This window comes from Quercus lobata, chromosome 4, assembly GCF_001633185.2.
Source record: "Quercus lobata isolate SW786 chromosome 4, ValleyOak3.0 Primary Assembly, whole genome shotgun sequence".
Classification (NCBI taxonomy): Eukaryota; Viridiplantae; Streptophyta; class Magnoliopsida; order Fagales; family Fagaceae; genus Quercus; species Quercus lobata.
The window spans coordinates 82,065,165-82,085,817 of NC_044907.1; the positions used below are offsets into that span (position 1 = coordinate 82,065,165).

General features: G+C 35.1%; 1 protein-coding gene and 1 long non-coding RNA gene across 2 annotated transcripts; both read left to right on the forward strand.

Moving 5' to 3' along the window:
- Nucleotides 1–646: 646 nt before the first annotated feature.
- Nucleotides 647–4,746, forward strand: LOC115983832. The gene is made up of 3 exons (XR_004090267.1): nt 647–730; nt 2,020–2,060; nt 4,543–4,746. It is a non-coding gene; the product is annotated as an uncharacterized LOC115983832 (long non-coding RNA).
- A 2,474-nt stretch (nt 4,747–7,220) lies between these two features.
- On the forward strand, nt 7,221–8,159 carry LOC115985927. The gene has a single exon (XM_031108813.1). It carries the CDS (start codon nt 7,221–7,223, stop codon nt 8,157–8,159), a length of 939 nt encoding a protein of 312 aa, XP_030964673.1.
- Nucleotides 8,160–20,653: the final 12,494 nt, after the last annotated feature.

Sequence of the window (20,653 nt, forward strand, 5' to 3'; positions counted from 1 at the left end):
CCTCATTAATTGCGTTATTCTGATTGACTGATATTGTTAACTTCTAAATCATTCTTTTATCTTGATTTCTGCTTAAAGGAAAGATGAATTGGTGGTTCGGAATCTATCATCTTTCATGTTCATATATTGTGTGTTATTGTTCTGATAAGAGACCATCACATGTGTATCTCTTCAATTCTTCTATTACTTACATGCTTGGCACTACATATGAGACCTTTAAAACCATATCTAAGCAATTGTAATTGTGTTTGAGAAAGTTGGTAATCTACTCACTACAACAAACTTGAGTTTTTTCAACATAGTTATATCCAAGGTCACTAAAAAATGTAAATAAAAGTTTAATTTTCTACGGTTGGGTACAACTGTAGAGTAAAAATAAGGAAATTCATCAACTTATTTCTGCAGTTGTTATAACTGTTGAAATAAGTATTTGGTTTTAGTTTTTTTCTTCTATACATTGATGAATCCAATTTCACATTCTCCTTGAAAACCTAACCTTCAATTTTGTATTTCTTTGTTTTTCCATAGATAGCATAAACGTTTTGTTTTTTTATTTTGGATTTTTTGTATATTAATTAAATCGCAAATTACAATCTCATAAAGCTTTAATAAATCTGTTTAATATTCTCATTTTGAACCATTCATTGTTTTATGATTTTTTTTTTTTTGTTGGCGCAGAAAGACAGAGGTGAATTTGAAGGTCTTGAAGGTTCCAGAGATGGAACAGAAGGTAGATAAAATAAATACACTCATTTTTATTTGCCGAATTATATAATTTTGTTACGAATTATATAATTTTAGATCATTTTTTTGTGAATTTAGAAATTTCATATTAGTCTCAATGATAATTACAACAAGCATTGCGTTAGTGCAATCTGCTTCTTATTCTTCATGAAAATTATGATGCGAATTAAACTGCAAATTTAGAACTATTGTTTATTAATATAATTACTCTTACTGTATAATCTAGGTTTGTTTTTCAATTTGTCTATTTTGGCTTCAAATATCTCCTTTAATTGCAGGCTACTCATAGGAGGCAAATAAAAATGAGTGTATTTATTTTATCTACCTTCTGTTCCATCTCTGGAACCTTCAGGCTACTCATAGGAGGAATACTGTTAGGCATTAGGCAACTTTGATTTAGAGTAAAAAATAAACTGGTTTGTGCAAGTCTAGACATAGAGTATGTGTGCCAAGTGCTTGTGGAAATTACCCAAAGAGTAAAAAATAAATTAAAAGGAAAACAAAGAATAAGAGATTTGTGGAGGATAATTAGTTTATAACTTTAATAGTTTAGATTTAAGTTGTAAGTAGATGGAATTCCAGGAACTAACTTGTGGACAATGGATATGTTCAATGGTCTTTTGGAATTAAGAGTTTGATGCGTTTTTCATGAGTGTTTTATGTAAATTTTGCATCTGTAGTAGTTCTATATGGTCACTAGAGTTCAAATAGGGCCATGTGCTGCCTAGAAAATAAGTGAACTTTTGAATTTGACACATTTTCAAATGAAATTCTGTAAGACCCCACAGCCACAGCCACAGCCACAGGTACTTTTCTTGATTCGGCTCACTCCAGCTTTTCTTTATGGTTGTAATTGTTTCCTTGTCTAGTAGTAGTAGTAAGCACACACTTCTGAAATGTTTGTGCTTCATTTCTTCATGCATTGCCCCATTGTTTTGTTGATTTTTATTATTTTTTTCACAAACCATATGTGTATCACTGTTTTTGTTTTGGAAATAGTATCTCTTCTCACCCAATCATTGTGGAAATGAATATAGACATTCCATTGTTCAATTTGGAAATGCTGCATGCATTGCAAATGCAATGCATGATTGGCTAATTAATGTCGGTTTTATTTATTTATGTTGTCAAAGAAAGACGACGTGCTTAGGATTTTTATGGAACTTCACTTGTTAGTTTTTATTTTACCAATCTTTTAATTTGTTCTTCTGTTCTGGAAAGCCCTATTATGATTTTTACTAGTATTAATTTAACTGCCTTTGCTTGATGTCTCAGGGTTGAAGAGGACAAGATTTTTGAAGACCACAAAGGAGGAGGTAAGAAATAATTATATAGTCATTCAGCAAAAAAGAAAAAAGAAAAAAGAAAAATAATAACGATGTAGTCATTAAAACTATAGTAACTATTTATTGATTGGTTTTATTGAATTTTTGTGCGTGCGTGTGTGATCATGTTTTAGCCTCAAATAAAATTTGTTTGAATGAATGATGGTGAGAGAGAAGAAGGATATCAAGCCTCTGTTGTAAATCACATACACACTCCCACCAAACATTCTATCTCCTATGCCCATCTAGATGTTTATTAACCGAGCAGTAGAATTCAAACAGTCTTTTTAGTTGCACACAGTTTGCAGCATGTCTGTCATCCGAAAGGCATCTGATTTCTAACTCTAAATTCAGTTATGTGAATTTGATGCAACTAGATAGTTCAGCAAATTGTGTTAGACCTTTATAAGTTTTGTACACATCTGATTTATACTATAATAATGCTGTTTGGCTGAGAATAAAGAAAATGTAACATCCTTTTTCGTGACCTAGGAGATTTTCTAACATCATATTCAGCTCATGGTTCCACATGGTAAGCATATGACATGGTTGAGACTAAAAATTGACCAGCTTGAAGTTTAATTAATGACTATTTATTCTGTGGTTATGCATGTGATATTAACAATATTTCTTAGCCATTTAGAATTAGTAATTTGGTGGAGGTCAAACAAGCTAATATATGATCATGTAATTACTTATTAACATTATGTTCTGGTTTTTCTTTTTTGGATTGAAGATTATGCTCTAGAATTTCCAATGGCCATGCATTAGTCATATCATAAAGTGTAATTAGAAATTAGTCACAAGTTCTAATCCATTAATAACCAAAATGCAGCTATATATATATATACTAATAATTAACCTAATTTCATCATTAATTATTAATCATAAAAGTTAAGGTCACATGTAGAGGACATTGGTTTAGATAGACGAGAAAAACTCTTATAGAACCACTTCTTACAATGGACCATCACATGCTCACCTCAAAATCCATATTTTAATATTAATCTGACTTTACCTTCGTTTCTCTATTCCCAAGCTTGGAAGACTAAATCTATGTATAGAATGTGAGGTTTTTGCCTAAAACCATGGAATGGGACGGCACCTAGGAAGAAGAGATGAGCAATAGAAAAAAAGAAATGGTTATATAATTATATATATGTTTTTTAATTTGTAATATATATATATATATATAATAACATAGAGGTTGATGCCACATGCAAAGCTTTGGTTCCGCCAGGTGCAATGCCCTAACATGGTATCTGGATGACAAATCAGGGAGATGACTTCAAACTTCATTTAAACTGTTTTTCAGACCTCATCAACCGAATGTTGTTGTTGGGAAGTGTTTTTAACAAAGCATGGGAATGAAATCACAAGGGATTGAGGTCAACCACATTCAAGCTCAATGATTCATTTAACTATTAATGGGTTCTATTATTGACATGCCCCTTAACTAATTCTCTTTCTTTATTCATAAAAATACTCCATGTTCAGTCGATTACCAAATAAAATATTGCTTCGGATCCTTTAATATAGACAATTTTTACTTAATCCACAGTTGTGGGTGATTCTACATTTCTACTATATTAAATAAAATTTAAGAATTTTGACAACTTTGAATTACTATTGATTGGGTCACACACACTAACACAAGATTTAATATGTAACTGTGTAATTTTAAGTTACTCCTCGAAGTTACTGACATGATTTTATTTTCTAAAAAGAACAATAGCATTAAGTCTAGATATTAATTGTAATTAGTCTAGATATTTACTGACATGGTTTTCAATTTTAATTGTAATTAGTCTAGATATTTCCGTGTGTGATTGCAATCCGAGTAGGCGTTTTAGTCACTAACCTGCTGGCTGTGGGCATGGGTATGTGCATTTTGTTTGTACATGAGAAAATTGTGACCTGTTTTATAGTGATTTACAATGAATTCACCTTTCCCAATTTGGGTGTTACGATTCTAATTTCGAAAATCTGTTAAAATGAACATACCGGTCATTGTTTTCACTGGTAATTTTCTGAGTGTCGTTACATAAATTAAATTGTTGCCTTGAAAAATCACTCGAGAGATTCGATTGTATTGAGACTTGCAACTTAGGAGTTAGGCCCTTTCCTTCATTAGACGACTTTTTGTTAGGGGTTAGCGATGCGAAGGATGGACCACTCACTTAACCAAAGGACATGTGATTACTGATTAGCCTTGCCCTTCATAGATAGTGTTATAGGTATTCTATTCTGTTCATCTTTATTTTAGTATGAGCATTTTGGATTATAAATAAATACAGTTTTGGAAGTCATGTACATTTTAATGAAAGAAAACAATTAGAATTTTTTTTTCTACTTATTTCTGCTTTATATGGAGGAGGAAATGCTTGATAAGGGAATTTGTTGAGAATTTCTCTACATTGCTCTCTTTTTGGGTAACAACAGGGCACTTTCACATACTACCATTTTCTTGTAGGTGAAACAAAAGCGGGGTGTTGAAGCTGTGGAAAAGGAATTCAGATAACTTTCAGCTGAAGAGAGGGAGAAATTTGAAATCCGGTCACTTGTCAATGTTGACAATATAAACGTACAGAGAAACTTTATCCCAAAGGACAACAAACTTGGAAAAGATTACATAGTGGTATATCATCTTTTAGTGAAATTTCGATAATGCCTTTTTTTTTTTCTTAGATGCATATACTTTTATTTATATTCAAGAAATGACATAATAGTAATATGGTTATAAGGTGACTACAATTCTAGCCGTGACAACATCAATGAAAATTTTAGTTTCCAAACCTGATCTTGTTTGTTGTAATAGTAGTTTTTTTGTTTTTACATTTTTTAAAGAAGATTGTTGTAATAGTAGTTGAAAATGAAAAGAAGTACATTGTGACAATTTAAATAAATAAATAAATAATAATATTGATGGTCCTGATAATATATACGATCTATTATTGCAGTTCACACATTGGACTCAACTCATCAAGTCTTACTGTGATAGAAAAATGTTTAGATTGACCATATTCTTTCAGACTTGCTCACTTTTTCGGTTCCAATGAGATTAACTTACACATTTTCCTTATCATGAATAAAAGGCCTAAATTTAAAAAAAAAAAAAAAAAAAGGTTTACTAAATTTTCTTGGCAATGATTATTACACTCTTCTTTCTTGAAGATAGAAAACATTCACCTCCACATTCACCTCCTTTTTGATGTTGGAAGAAAATAATACTCCCTCACTTGTTTATATTAATAATGAAATATTTTAAATTTTTATAAGATTTTCTTTAACAAAGTTTAATCATGATAAGTAAAAACATAACTAATAAATTTATAATTAAAATACAAAGTTTATCAAGTACTAAAAGAGTTGCAACGACAAATCTCATCTTACATCGTTGAAACAAAAGGAAGAAGAAGCAAAAGTCATTTTGAATATTTTAAAATATTCTTATTTTTAAGCAAAAGGCAGGTTATTGCACAATATTTTTAACATAATTTAACAAAGTTTGGTCAAATGGATATTAATAGGGAAAGTGTTTTTTTTTTTTTCATGTTTGGGGTAGTGTCATTCCCTCAAACCTCAAGGAAGAGGAGTGTAATTACCCCAATTTTCTTTGAAAAAAAGTTAGTTAGATTTTGGTTTAAGAAAAATTATTATATAAAAGATTACAATGTGGAAGATGAATCTCCTAATCTCACTAGTCTTATTTGTCGTATGAAATTTACAACATAAACCATAAAGTGACTGATTAAACCAAAAAAAAAAAAAAAAACTATGATTACTTTTCTATCATTTGGTCAGAACTTGTAAAGGGGAAATAGGTAGGCAAGGTTGATTGCACAGTAAGATCAGCAATGATCAGTTTTGTTGAATTGGTTGACCATATCTAATAGATAATTATCTCAAGGAAAGTAATTTTGTAAAGTCGCTTTTATATGCTATAACTATGATTCTATGAATTGATCAACACCATTTTTTTCATTAATGAAATCTTTGGTAGGGCCTGTGAAACAATCATGTTTATTGAAGGTGAAACGATCAGCAATAAGACAGATCGATCCAATAGGATCAGGTGGATAGCTTGTATCCAAAGAATTGCTAAAAAATTAGAAGTGAACCTAAACCTTTGTTGCTCATATTTGGTGTGTAATATAATATTTAGCTTTCTTCTACATCTTACCTGTGTACATGATTGTACTACATTGTGTACATGTGGTCCAATGTTTTGCATCTTACCGTACTTCTTTATTTTTGCTTCTTAATGGGGGTTTCAAGTAGGAAGACATTGAGGCACCTGCGATTCTTCTTCATATTCCACTGCTTGCTTAAGATAAGATAGCTTTCTTTTCATTACTCGCTTTGTGGGAAATGCACCTGTGTGTAATATATGCTTACAAAAAATAAAAACAGTATTCCTTAATCTAGCTAGCTATAGCTGCCCTATAGCTACGTTTCTTATAAATGCAGCTAACGCCACTTGCCTGTAGCTGCGTTTTCAAAAATCTAGCTAGCTATAATTGCCCTATAGCTGCGTTTCTTATAAATGCAGCTAAAACAATATGCCTATAGCTGCGTTTTTAAAAATGCAGCTATAGGTCCCTCTGTAATAAGTTCTTATTACAAACAGAAAGTCATAAATAGCTATTACAAACAGAGGGGAACTATAACTGCATTTTTAAAAACACTGATATATTGGTTAAAGTTAAAGATTGTTGGATATATAAATATTTTACATTTTACATTTATTTAAAGAAGTGGTAAATGATCATTGAGATTACGTTTGGATGACCTTATTTTGACTGTCTTATTTATTTAAAAATACTACTATAGTTACAATAAGTAAGGCTTTAAAAAACTTTACATATCACATTAAAATATTCCAACAATTATGCTTAAAATATTCCACAACAACTCACATTAAGTTATGCTTGATTTAGTGTTATTATTTACAAAATTGAAATTGTGAATCTTTTTACTCGTGAAGTAGTGTTATATATATGTCTGTGAATATCTAAGCATAGCTAAGTATGTCTGTTCGTAACAAATCACCTATTCTTAACAAAGCACCTATGAATCTAATTTTAAGGTTTATTGGCTCTGCATTACCAAATGTTGTTGTAGGTCAGATTTTGTAAATCTTGTATACCAATGGATAAAAGTTGGATGAAGAAGAAGAGGGGTGACAGGGAATGCGTTGAAGGTGTACTTAGCTTTGTGAAATTTGTATCTTTACATGCACGTGGTGGGAAGATCTTATGTCCTTGTACCAAATGTGTGAAATTGAATTTAGTATCGCCTGGGGTGGCACAGGCCCATCTGTGGACTAACGGGATGCTTGGAAGTTACACACATTGGAAATTTCAAGGGGAATCGGCGGCTGGGCCAACGACCCCCGAATGTGGGAGTAGTCATGTGCAAGACTCCCATGAACAATACAGTGACTTTTGTGGGATGTTGCATGATTTGTGCCCCACGCATGAAATGGCAGTTGAACTAATGGGAGAAGGTGAAACTGCGCAACAACCGGCTGAAGGTCTGAATGATGGTGCAAAATTTTTTTACAAAATGATAGATGATGTCGACAAACCTTTATATGTTGGTTGTACAAAATTTAGCATAATCTCAGCCATCATTGTGCTGTTCCAGTTGAAGACTCTTTGTGGTTGGACGAACAAGTCATTTACTATGTTGCTTCAAGTCCTAATAGATATGCTTCCTTCAGATGCTAAGTTGCCAAAGGACCATTATGAGGCTAAGAAGATAGTCCAAGATTTGGGTTTGGGTTATGAGAAGATCCATGCTTGTCCGGATGATTGTATGTTATTTTGGAAGGAGAATGTTAACCTCGAGGCGTGTCCTTGCTACAAAAAAAGTAGGTGGAAAATGAATGAGGCATCCGCTACAGGTAATAATGCCTCATCCAGTAAAGGAAAGAAGAAAGCTGCAAAGATCCTACGATGGTTCCCCTTAAAGCTAAGATTGCAGCGACTGTTTTTGTCACCTGACCTAGCTAGTTTTATGAAATGGCATGTTAATGGTCATACAAATGACGGGACCATGCGGCATCCTGCTGACTCGGATGCATGAAAAATGTTTGACACCACGCATTTACAGTTCTCGTTTGAGCCTCGTAATGTCAGATTTGGATTAGCTGCGGATGGGTTCAACCCCTTTGGAATTATGAGTTCTACTCATAACACTTGGCCTGTCATGCTAGTCCTTTACAATCTCCTGCCTTGGCTGTGCATGAAATGGTTATCCTTGATTCTATCACTACTTATTCCTGGTCCTACATCGCCAGGGATTAAGATAGATGTGTACTTGCAACCTTTAGTAGAAGAACTGAGGGAATTATGGGATGTTGGATATAAGCGTTTGATGCATCTTCAAAAAATGTATTCTAATTGAGTGCGGCATTGATGTGGACCATACATGATTTTCCTGCATACGCAGATGTGTCAGGTTGGAGTACGAAGGGTAAGTTTGCGTGTCCTTGTTGTGCCTCGGACACCGATTCTCGATATTTACAACATGACCACAAATTCTGTTACATGGAACATAGGCGATGGTTGGATAGTGACCACGAATTTCGGGATGAAGATATGTTATTTGATGGATCTACTGATATGCGAGTGGCTCTTGTGGCACCAGTTGCGTCAGACATACTTGTGGATATTGAAAGTATAGTTGGACGTTGTCTGGGGAAGAAATGTCAACTTCTTTACAACAAAAGAAAGAGAGGCGAGGCAAACCAGTGTGGTTGGAAGAAGAGAAGTATACTTTTCACCTTGCCTTATTGGGAGGATCAGAAGTTGCGACACAATCTTGATGTGATGCATATAGAGAAGAATGTGATGGACAATATACTTGGCATGGTGTTGAACTTGAGGGACTAGACAAAGGATAATTACAAGGCACGCCTTGACTTGGCAGACATGGGAATAAGGAGTGAACTCCACCTACGACGAAAAGGTGATGATAAGTATATGATACCGCCCGCGTGTTTTCACATGACTTCGTCGGAGAAAGATGGTTTCTTGCAAGTTTTGCGGGACGTAAGAGTGCCTGATGGATATACTTCCAACATCTCACGTCGTGTCAATTTGAAAGAACGCAAGATTTCTGGTCTAAAGAGTGACGATAATTACATCTTGATGCAACAATTCCTTCAAATCGCTTTACGAGGATCTTTGCCATCGCACGTTACTGGGCCTTTGATAAAGTTAGTTTGTTTCTTCAAGAAAATTTGTTCCAAAACATTTACGGTTTTAGAGATTGAGAATGATGAGGTAGAGATCGCAATCATGTTGTGTGAATTGGAAAAGATATTTCCTCCATCTTTCTTCACTGTGATGGTACATTTGGTCATGCACTTAGCTACTGAAGCCAAGGTTGGTGGTTCAGTTCAATACCGTTAGATGTACCCCATTGAGAGGTAAGTCATATGTAATACCTGTACATTATGAGCTTCATGTGCGCTTTCTAATAGCTAGTGTCAATTACTAATCTTCTCATGGGCATTATAGGTACCTGTCTTGCCTTAAGTCTTATGTAAGAAATAGGGCTGCTCCAAAAGGGTCTATTACTGAAGGATACATAGTGGAAGAATGCTTAATGTTTTGTTCACAGTATACGGAAGGAGTTGAAACTATATTAAATCGACCCAGAAGGGCAATGGAGGAATCAATAGGGGCGGTTTCAAGCATGACACTAGACAATAAGGAGTTCACCCAAGCTCATCACTACGTGTTATTCAATTTCGAGAACATTTACTAGTTTCATGAGTAAGTACTACAGACACCAATATAGACTGCACGACAATCCAATGTACGCTAGGTGTATTAACACTAACACAATTAGCATCGCATGTAGGATGCACAAAAGTGTGATGGAGGACGAACTTCGAAGGGGCCACTATCGTATATCCCCAGCTATTATTCATAAGCACCACATGGAGAAGTTTTGTGGTTGGTTTAGGTCTCATGTACATTTCACATCTTTAACTTCTCAAGCTTGTAACTTTCCCATAAGTAGAATTACTATACGGTGTGTAATAAGTTTGTTTGGTTATAATAGGTGATGTCAATGACTAATGTTGATAGGGAAAGAACTTCACTTACTGATTATCACACTTTCCAAAGGGCCATATACTTTGGTAAATTGGTTGAAGCATTATGTCATAAATGGGTTAAAATTTAGGAGTTCGAATGTCGAGACAAATAAGAAAACGCAAAATAGTGGAGTTAGTGTTGTCACTGAAGGTGGCATTACGTACTATGGTGTGTTAACAGATATTATTGAACTGAATTATTCTGGCAGTATCAGACACGTGTTATTCAAGTGTACATGGGTTGATGATCAAAATAGGAGGGGATATAAGATTGATGAGTTTGGGTTTCCTATGGTGAATTTTACACACTCCATACATGGTGAGGAGGAAACTGTGGATGAACCATATGTTTTGGTATCTTAAGCTACACAAGTTTTTATGTTGAAGATAAAAGACACAAAGATTGGTGTGTTGTTGTCAAAACTAAAGCTAGAGATGTGTTTGATGCTGGTATTGGTCCCCATTGTGATAAGGGTGACACGTATAAGTTTTATGAGAACATTCCGTATAGTGTAACTAGTAATGATATTATTGGGGAAAACCTTCGTTCGGGTCGAGATGATGTGGAAGGAATGACAATTGATGTCTCCATCATTGGCGAGAGAGATCTTCATGAAACGGACAACGTAGATGATTGTGAGTTTATTAATGATGAGTCCAGTGATGAAGATGACAACGAAGTTGAGTACAACAATGATGAGTAGTGTAATAGGGTATTGTTGTTGTATGTGTAATTATGTTATATATGTTATTGAAATTGTAAGTAGAATTTGTAAAGGTTTATTGCGTGCAAAGTTGGAGAATCTTGCATGTATATGTGAAAACGTGTTCCTCTTGATGTTGTTAAGAAATTAATAACAGTTTTAACATAAGTAATTATCACATGAAACTGTTATTTCTTAATGTTGTTGCATATATATGTTTAAAATGTCCTTTGTAGATGTCGTGAAGAAATAACAACTTTAACATATATCATTAACGTTAAAACTGTTATTTCTTCATGTTGTTAGTATAATATTATCTTCAAGTTGTTAAAATTGTTAGTTCTTCATTTTGTTATTTGTTCATGTGATTGGCTATTGGCTATAATTATCTTTGTGTTTGTGTTGTGAAGGTGTTGGACACAGGTATGGGCAAGAGGAAATGGCAGTTGCCACTTGTTTATGTCGGCGAAGGATCGTCACATGGACGACAAAGGGTGGAGGCACAAGATGATGAAGCACATGGATGACAAAGGGTGAAGGCACAATATGACGAAGCCCATATTTCTCAGGAGGCAAGACCGGTTGCCTCTGATGACGGTGAGACACAGGCTCCTGGTACTTAACATGTCTTCGAATAAAAATCGTATTGATTTTTCTTTTCTTTTACTTTAACTTTTCTTTGCAGACTATGCTTTTAATAGTTCAGTGTAGTGTAATAATAGTTCACAATTGTTGAATTTAGTTAAATAATATTCTAGATATTTAACTAAAAGAAAGTAATAAAATACTCACAAGCAAGTTCATCATACTCATCCTTGCCCACAACATATATGCTGACATCCCCAAGTATTGTGTAAACAATACAAACTGATCTGGTGCATAAAATAAAATTCCCAGCAAGTGAACTCAGTACAACAATTTTATAATAAACTCAGTCATAGAAATAGTATTTACATGTGCTATGAAGGCCAAATTCTCCTTAAAGAAATAGAGAATGTGATACTGTTATTCATTTCAAGTGGATACTTGCCTACTTCTGCACTCTAATATTTGTATTAACTAGTATAAGATTTGTCAAATGAGCATGATTTAGGCCTCTTTCACACAAAACTACCCAAGAATTTTACAAGACCAATTAAACTTTGTCACATGAAGGTAATGGAGTGATCTTGGGTTGTTTTACTAAACAGGGGCATTATTCTGGTAAACTGAATACACCTTTGATGGTGAAACAACAAACTACCCTTTATGCTTAAAGGGCAGAACTCGAGACAATAAGGAAATCCTATTGTCAATATTGCAATGAAGTAAGGATTGCTTTTCCAAATGCTGCATCACATAATCTTAAACATCAAGTAAAAACAACATAGTGCAATTTGGATATATATCTAGTTCAAATAGGGTATGGTTAGAATTGACAACATAATCTTTATTTTTCTTATTTATTTTTTATTCCTAATTTCTTTTACAAAAAAAAATATATAGATTATCGACCTTGTTTGGTTATCTACTATAGCTATTAAATCTTTAATATTCCATTATCATGAACTTGATATTCCATTATCATTAACTTGATGGGTTCGCTGTGAGATTATATAATGAGTTTTTATTTTTATTTTTTTTTTGTCCCATAAAACCACTAAATTAATAATTAAATGCAAAATTGCCTCATGAAATCTCTCCTTCATAAGTGTACTGATGTTTTGTTTAAATGAAATTATAAACCCTTAATATTACATTAAGTTAGTAGATGTCTAATTTTTCCGTGCTGTGATATGTTTGATTACTTGTGAGAATTGATAATTTAGCCCTAATATTGGTGGTTTTGTATATACAGATGATTATCAATAAAGCCCAGCAGCGGAAAATACACCTAAACGATGTGGTCCTACAAACCTAGCTGACATATGGGCATTGGATCGATCCTGGAAGATCACGTTGCCGTTAAATGATCAAGGGCAACTGATTGGTGAGGACGGTAAAACGTTTGTTCGGGGGTTGGGAACTTTCTATTACAATGGGTTATTATGCCCACTTGTCCTTGCTAGGTGGCCCAAAGTCCCTGAAAAATATAAAGAGGATTGTTGGACGAAGATTGAGGTAATATGAAAATAAAGTATAAGTAATAGTCATTTACAACCGTTGTCGTATATCCAATGTCATATTCAATAGGGTCCATGCTTGTGTTTGGCTAACTCCACTTTTGCATTTCAGAAACAGTATCTCATTGACCCCGATATTGTTAAACCACTCGATCAAATGGGATGGGCAATGCATATACTCGGGGTCCTCAGGAGAAATCGGAGGACTAAGTTGAAGAAGGTTCACATACGAGGGCTGACAAAGGAACAAGTATTGACCAAGAAGACACCGCGGAGGGTAATGGAGGACCAATGCGTGGAGATGGTTAACTATTGGTTCGATGAGAAAACTGTGGTACTGCTACATTATTTGTCTATCTCATTGTAGTCGTAATTTAGTCAATGATATCATGTTTGCCATGTTTCACTCTAAACAAACCTAAATCTTCTTGTTATGTATAATATAATTAGTGTAGCTCAAAGCACTTTCCAGTAGATGTGATAGAGTTGTTTTGCCCCCATCAACAACATAAACTTAAGATTACTATTATTTAGAGATTGGTTGGGGACTACGACTACTACAAGGGTATGCAAGTTCATCATATTTATGCTAGGGGTCTCAATAAGAAATTTATAACAAAAAAAATTTCATTTGTGTCATAGTAAACAAATGAAATAGTAATTTTATCCTAGCTCACTTATGTTGCTGCACTGGCTAATCAATGTAGCTTAGGCTGTGGGCAATGGCTTACATACTCCTTAGTCCAAATTCATTTGTCCTTTATGTCCTATTCCATACTTGGGTTATGATGTATCTTCTTCCTTTAATACTAAAAACATGCTTTTTAACTAGTTTATGTTGGTACTTACAAGATCACAACGCAGTTCTTAACGTATAACTTAAATGCACACAATACATAATCACACCAATAAACCATCTAGATGAATGGGCATAATCAATTTAGGTAAACTAATAGCAAACAATGAACAAGTATATTCAGGTCACATACATGCTGTAAAACCGAATTTCATCAACTCCTATTTTAACACTGAGGATGAGGATAATTAGAAACATAAATATATTATGAATGCACAATGACAAGCACAGACGAGACAAAAACTTACATTAAGTAGTAAAATACCTTAGTCAAGAGATGTTTAGTTTTTATATACTTTGCCAGTAATGTGATTGCAGACATTAAAAACAAGAATAAGGTCAGTCGAGGGAAACAGAAGGAGATAGCAACGTCTGGGGCTCAAAGTTTTGCACAAATTTCTAATGACATGATAAGAAATGCATTACAAGTGCTACTATATTCGTGTATTACATAAGTTGATTTTATGCTTCTAAATCACACTAAATGTTGAAAATACTCTTTTACTTTCTTGTTGGTGGTAGATATAAACTTAGAATTCATGAACACCTTAGTCAATGCAAATGATAAACAATATGACAAATCTGAGAGCAATTGTGTTTATTGTATGGAATTTTGTTCATCATGTAGGCAAAAGCTAACGGGGCTCCGGTCGAGTGCCCTGATGTGTATCTAAAAGTATACCGTAAGAGAGATGAGACTGCTGTTACTCCTCATGCGTAGGAGAACATAGTAAGCACAATTTTAATCAAATTTTAGTGTATTTTGTGTTTGTATTGTTTATGGTGTGTAATATGTTATTTGGTTATTGTGGGAAAACGTATAGACTAGGATGGAAGAACTTTTGAGCCAACAGGGCATGCGACTACAAGGAGAGCCTAATAGTGGAATTCTTTGGTCCAAAAACGATGCATATGCTTAAGTGTTTGGTCCAGAGCGCCCTGGACATGTACGTAGGGTGGGACTTGGAATCACCCCATCTGGAAGAAGTGCCACAAATACTTCACAGTTTACCTCGACTCTATCGTTGCCAAGTAGAACAACCCAAAGGATTTCGGAGTTGGAGAACAACTCCTCTAGACTGACTGAGCAACTAGCCTAAGTACAAGAACAACTTGCCCAATTAGAAGCAAGGCACTAAGAATTAGAAGCAAGGCACCAACAACAAATGGCTGAAGTGATGACACGCATGAATGCAATGTTCGCCCAACTTACCGGTAGTAGTGTACCTGATTTGTCAATGTCTTAGGTACCAAATCGAAGGTGTATTTAGCAAAACACTACTTTTTGCAATGCATTGTTATGTGATATTAATACGATACCTTTAATATATTCAGGGTGGCAATGCTTGATGGGGACTTTCCATGGGAATGAAATTGTGAATCCTCTGGTAAAACAAATACAACTATTCGTTATAACATTTACAATGGGAAAAAATTAAAAACAAAAAATCAAATTATGAAGCAAGAAGTAGGGAAGTAGATGATTATAAGACATAAAATCCAATTAGAAAATGTCAACCATGCCTTTTTACACTTGCTAAATTTCAACCACATACTCCATTATTAATTTAATTTTTTTAAAGGAAGGATAATAATAGCAATGTGGTTAATTAGAATATGGTATACTCGACATGGAGTATTGTTCGCATTTTATTGTTGAAATTTGAAAGAATAGAAATTTGATGACTAGTGAGCTTGAATGTGAAGGGACCTTATTGGAAGGTAGCATTCCATCTAAGAAATTATAACATTTGTTGTTATATTTATAAAATGGCAGTGAATATGGATTATGTAAATGTATGTATATATATATGAATTTGAAGAGAGTGGAATCTATGATATTGTATAGAGTCTGGAAAGATTTAAACCTTTCAAAGTGCAGCTAGTGAACTATGTCTCACTCTCAGTCTTGTTTTAAGATGCTATGCTTTTAAATGAATTTACAGTAAAAAGACTCTAAAAATTTAAGGGATGTTGACCTTTTTAAAGTGCAGCTAGCAAAATACTTGGTTTTGTTTAGAGTTTGTTTGTTTTAGCTTAAAACGTTAGCTTATTTCCAGTGTTCTCATTGTCACAGGTAATTGGCTGTACCATGACGCTTGCTGGAAATTCGTTGAGGGATATTTTTATTTTGTGATGTAAAAACCAAAGTTTGTTGGAAACTTGTATTTTATATGTAATTATTTGTTTATGTAATTAATATTTTGGCAACGAACTTAATTGTTTTGTTTATGTAATTATTTCGTTTATGTAATTATTATTTTGGTAATGATTTGATACTATGCAATTTGTTTTGTTGGTTCAGTACCGTTGCATCTGAGGGTTGGCAGGAATTACAGGAATTACAAGTCTTGTTTTGGGCAGTACTATGTTGAGGAAGAAAAAAAAATTAAAAAAAAAAATCTATAGCCACGTTTTAGAAAATGCGGCTACAGGAAAGCCCAATGAGATATCTAGTTGCGTTTCTAAAAATGCAGCTCCATAGCTGCGTTTTGGGCCCCTATAGCCGCGTTTTTACACAGCCTATAGATGCGAGACCTATAGCCGCGTTTTGTTTAAAGCGCGGCTATAGGCCCAGTTTGGGTTGCGTTTTAAACGCGGCCATAGGCCAAGGCCTAGAACTGCATTTCTATAAACGCGGCTCTAGATCGTAGTATAGACGCGTTTCATATTAAATGCAGCTATAGGTCCTTAGACTATAGCCGCGTTTAAAACACAGGCCAAACCGGGCCTATAGTCGCGTTTTCTACAAAACGCAACTCTAGGTCCTGAACCTATGGGTGTGGAAAAACGCGTCTATAGGGCTAAATAAACGCGGCTATAGAATGATCTAGAGCCGCGTTTTTAGAAACGCAGCTCTAGGTCCCCGCAGGGGGCTATAGCCACACAGTATAAGCCGTGTCTGGAAACGCAGCTATAGCCTATAGATGCTTTTTTATGGGCTATAGCTGCGTTTTTCAAATGCGACTTAAGCCCTCTTTTTTTGTAGTGGATGTCTATGTGTTTTTTCTCAATTCCAATAAGAAAGAGTAAAAAAAGGGTAAAAATGTAGAGAATGTAAGAGGTTTGTGTTTTTTTATTATCAATTTCATTTAGGAGGAGAAGAGATAGTAAGAACGAAGAAATAGAAATTAGTAATTTCTTTGGGAAAGGGTAAAGCAAGAGAAACTCAATGATTAAACACACTTTTTGAGATGGTTACTGGTTAGAGAACATTTTGGGATGGTCGGATGAGTGCTAAAAATTTGTAGCCTAATTTAAAGGAGTTAATTAACACAAAATTGGGAGAACTGTGGGAAAACCAACATGAGTGTGGTCCTATTTTGTAGATAGTGTTTTACGTGAAAGGTTTTTTTTTTTTTTTTTTTGAGAAAATTTTTAAGTGGAAGTTAAAGAAGTATTTTTACTAAGTTTTTCCCCAGCTTAAACGTAGGATGTAGGGGTATTTTTGATCCAATAAAATATCCATTCCAAACAAGGGAAGCCCCTTAGATAATAGTGTAGATCATGCAATTTCATGCTTGGTGATTAAAGCATGCATTGGTTTAGGGCATATTAAATTCATAAAGGTATGGATTTGGGTTGTGACAGAGTTGGTATTAGATCATAGGTTATGATTCTATAAACTTTCGTGATTAGGTGTTAATTTAGATTGAGATCAAGGCTTAAGATTAGGATAGTTGTGAAAAAAAAAAAGTGGTGGGTGTAGAAAAACTAGCAAAGGATTTGTGTGTTCTTCTCAACGTGAGAAAGCACAAAGGTAAGGATTGTATTTATATATACATTGTCGCTACAGATTGCTGAAATAATTGGATACAGAAAATAAATGCAAATATAGTCATATCAAATCAATTACAGATTTAATGCTAATTACAATCAAATCAGGACAATATATCCTCCTATGTTTGTGCTTGAGATCTTTCCATATTTACTTTAGTTGACTTTTGGTTTTGTGGCTGATCTTGTGACTAATTCTCATTACTCCGCTGCAAACTCGGGCGTGCTTGAAGGCCAAGTTTGATGCAATTGTGAGAGAATTCAAATTTGGGCAGCGGCTTTGTAAGGATATTTGCAATTTGATCCTTAGTGGAGACATAGCGAGTGAGCAGAGAACCAGGAGCAACTTTTTCACGAACAAAATGATAATCTAATTCAACATGTTTGGTGTGAGCGTGGAAGACATGATTAATGGACACATATAGAGCATTCATGTTATCACTGAGGAATGTTGGAGGAGTCAAAAGAGGAACACCAATGTCACGAAGAAGAAAAGAAAGCCATGTGAGTCCAGCTGCTCTTGATGCCATGGAGCGATATTCAGCTTCAATACTCTATCTAGCAACGGTTGATTGCTTCTTAGCACTCTAAGAGATAAGACTGGAACCAAGAAAAGTGCAAAACCCAATGGTGGACCTTCGTGTAATTGGGCATCTAGCCCAATCAGAATAAGAAAAAGAATACAATTGTAAGGAGCTAGTGGATAACAAACAAAGCCCAAGGTCTTTAGCTTCATTCATGTAGTGAAGAATGCGTTTGACAGCTCGAAAATTGCCATTAGTTGGAGCTTGTATATGTTGACACACGACATTGACAGAGTATGAAAGATCAGGTCTAGTCATAGCAAGATAGAGTAAGCCACCTACAATGCTTCGATACAAATTTGGATCATGAAATGGAGTATCGGAAGAGGTGTTCAAAGACTTGACTGCCATAGGAGTTTATATGCCTTTGCTGTTTAACATTTGAGCCTTAAGAAGAAGATCACAAGCATACTTTGATTATGAGAGAAGTAGACCATTAGGAAGCTTGTGCACCTCTATGCCCAGGAAATAATGAAGTGATCCTAAATCCTTCATGGCAAACTCACTACTTAAAGAATTAATGAACTGTTGTAGGAAAATAGTAGTAGTACTTGTCACAATCATATCATCAACATATAAGAAAACAAATATAATGCCATGAGAGCTTCGTAGAATAAATAGAGAGGAATCAGCTGTGCTGCAAATGAAGCCTAGACTCAGTAGGTAATCACTAAAGCGATGAAACTAAGCTCTTGAAAAGCTTGTTTGAGGCCATATAAAGCCTTCTTAAGTTTACACACATGCTAACGTAAGAGAGGATCAATGAAACCTAGAGGCTGTTCCATGTAAACATGTTCTCGAAGGTCGCCATGTAAAAGGGCATTCTTAACATCGATTTGTTTGATAGGCTAGCCACGCATCAAGGCAAGAGAAAGAAGAAGGCAAATAGTAGCAGGTTTGATAACAAGACTAAAAGTTTCAGCAAAATCAAGACCCTCAACTTGGCTGAAACCTTTTGCAACTAACTTGGCCTAAAGACAATCAAATGAGCCATCTGATCTAAGTTTGGTTTTGAATACCCATCGACACCTTACAATGTTGGAATTGGATGGACGAGGAACAAGGTCCTGTGTCTTATTGTGATGAAGAGCATCCAACTCATCATGCATGGCTTGTAACCAACCCAGATGTTGAAAGGCAACCTTAACATTCTTGGGTTCAGAGGGAATGACATTGGTGGAGACAATTAAAACTAGTGAAACCTGCACTTGATTTGCCACAAGTCAACAAAGGATGAGTATTTAATTCCATGTAAGATGGAATTGTTGGTGGAGCAACCAAGGATGGTGGTGACATGGTGGTCAGTTCATCAACCGGTGAACAATGTGATTTAGTAGATGTGCTATTAAGCTGTGCAACTGAGGATGAGGTGGAATTTGTATGCTGCGACGAAGGAGGTGGGGTTTCAAGAGGCAGGTGATCACTAGGTAAAGTCTCAAAGGGTCCACTATTGGAAGGAGTTGATGGATTTACTTCAGTGCCGATAGAGTGATCATCAACCAATGTCTTTGAGCACTCATCATGTAATATCCAGGTAAAGTCTCAAAGGGTCCACTATTGGAAGGAGTTGATGGATTTACTTCAGTGCCGATAGAGTGATCATCAACCAATGTCTTTGAGCACTCATCATGTAATATCCTAGAGTAATCATGTGTTGGAAAATCACCAAGATTGGAAGAATTTGGGAAGCTGAGTGGCACCTGGTCTTCCTTGAATTAGGGTGATGAAGGTGGACTTGAAGCTTCCTAATCACTAAGAGCACTCACAGCAGAGGAGGTATAAAGCTATATTGCTAAAATTTAGCTCCACACACACAAAATTCACGCTGCAGCAGTGGAGGCAAAAGCTAAATTTTTAGATGATTTGCTACAGTGCACATCTATATATAGATGTGCACTGTAGCTGATAGCAAAAAAAAAAATAATATATATTTTATTCAGTTAATTGATTAAAATAATACACTTTCTGTTTTTTTTTTTCCATTCTTTCATGCCTCTCTCTCTCTCTCCATTCACTCTCATCTCTCAAATTCACTCTGTCAACTCCGGTCTCTCTCTCTCAACTCCGGTCACCGATCCATGAAGCTCAACTCAAGCTCACTCTCTCAACTCCGATCACCGACCCACGAAGCTCGCCGCCGATCGGAGTGCCTGACTGGGAAACCCATGGAGCTCGCCGCCGATCGGAGTGCTTGACTGGGAAACCCATGGAGCTCGCCGCTGATCGGAGTGCTTGCATGTGGATATTGGTTCTTTCACGCCGCCGATCGGAGATTTGGGATTTTTTTTTTTTTTTTTTTTTTTTTTTTTTTTTTTTTTTTTTTTTTTTTTTTCCTGCTGTGGACTGCTGCGGAGTGCTTGCATGTGGATTGGGTTCTTTCACGCCGTCAATGGTTGTATCACGTTGCCGATCGGAGATTTGGTTTTTTTTTTTTTCCTGCTGTGGACT

Excerpts from the sequence above, each read along its gene's own strand:
- LOC115985927 (XM_031108813.1), top strand. The coding sequence starts at position 7,221 with ATGGATAAAAGTTGGATGAAGAAGAAGAGGGGTGACAGGGAATGCGTT.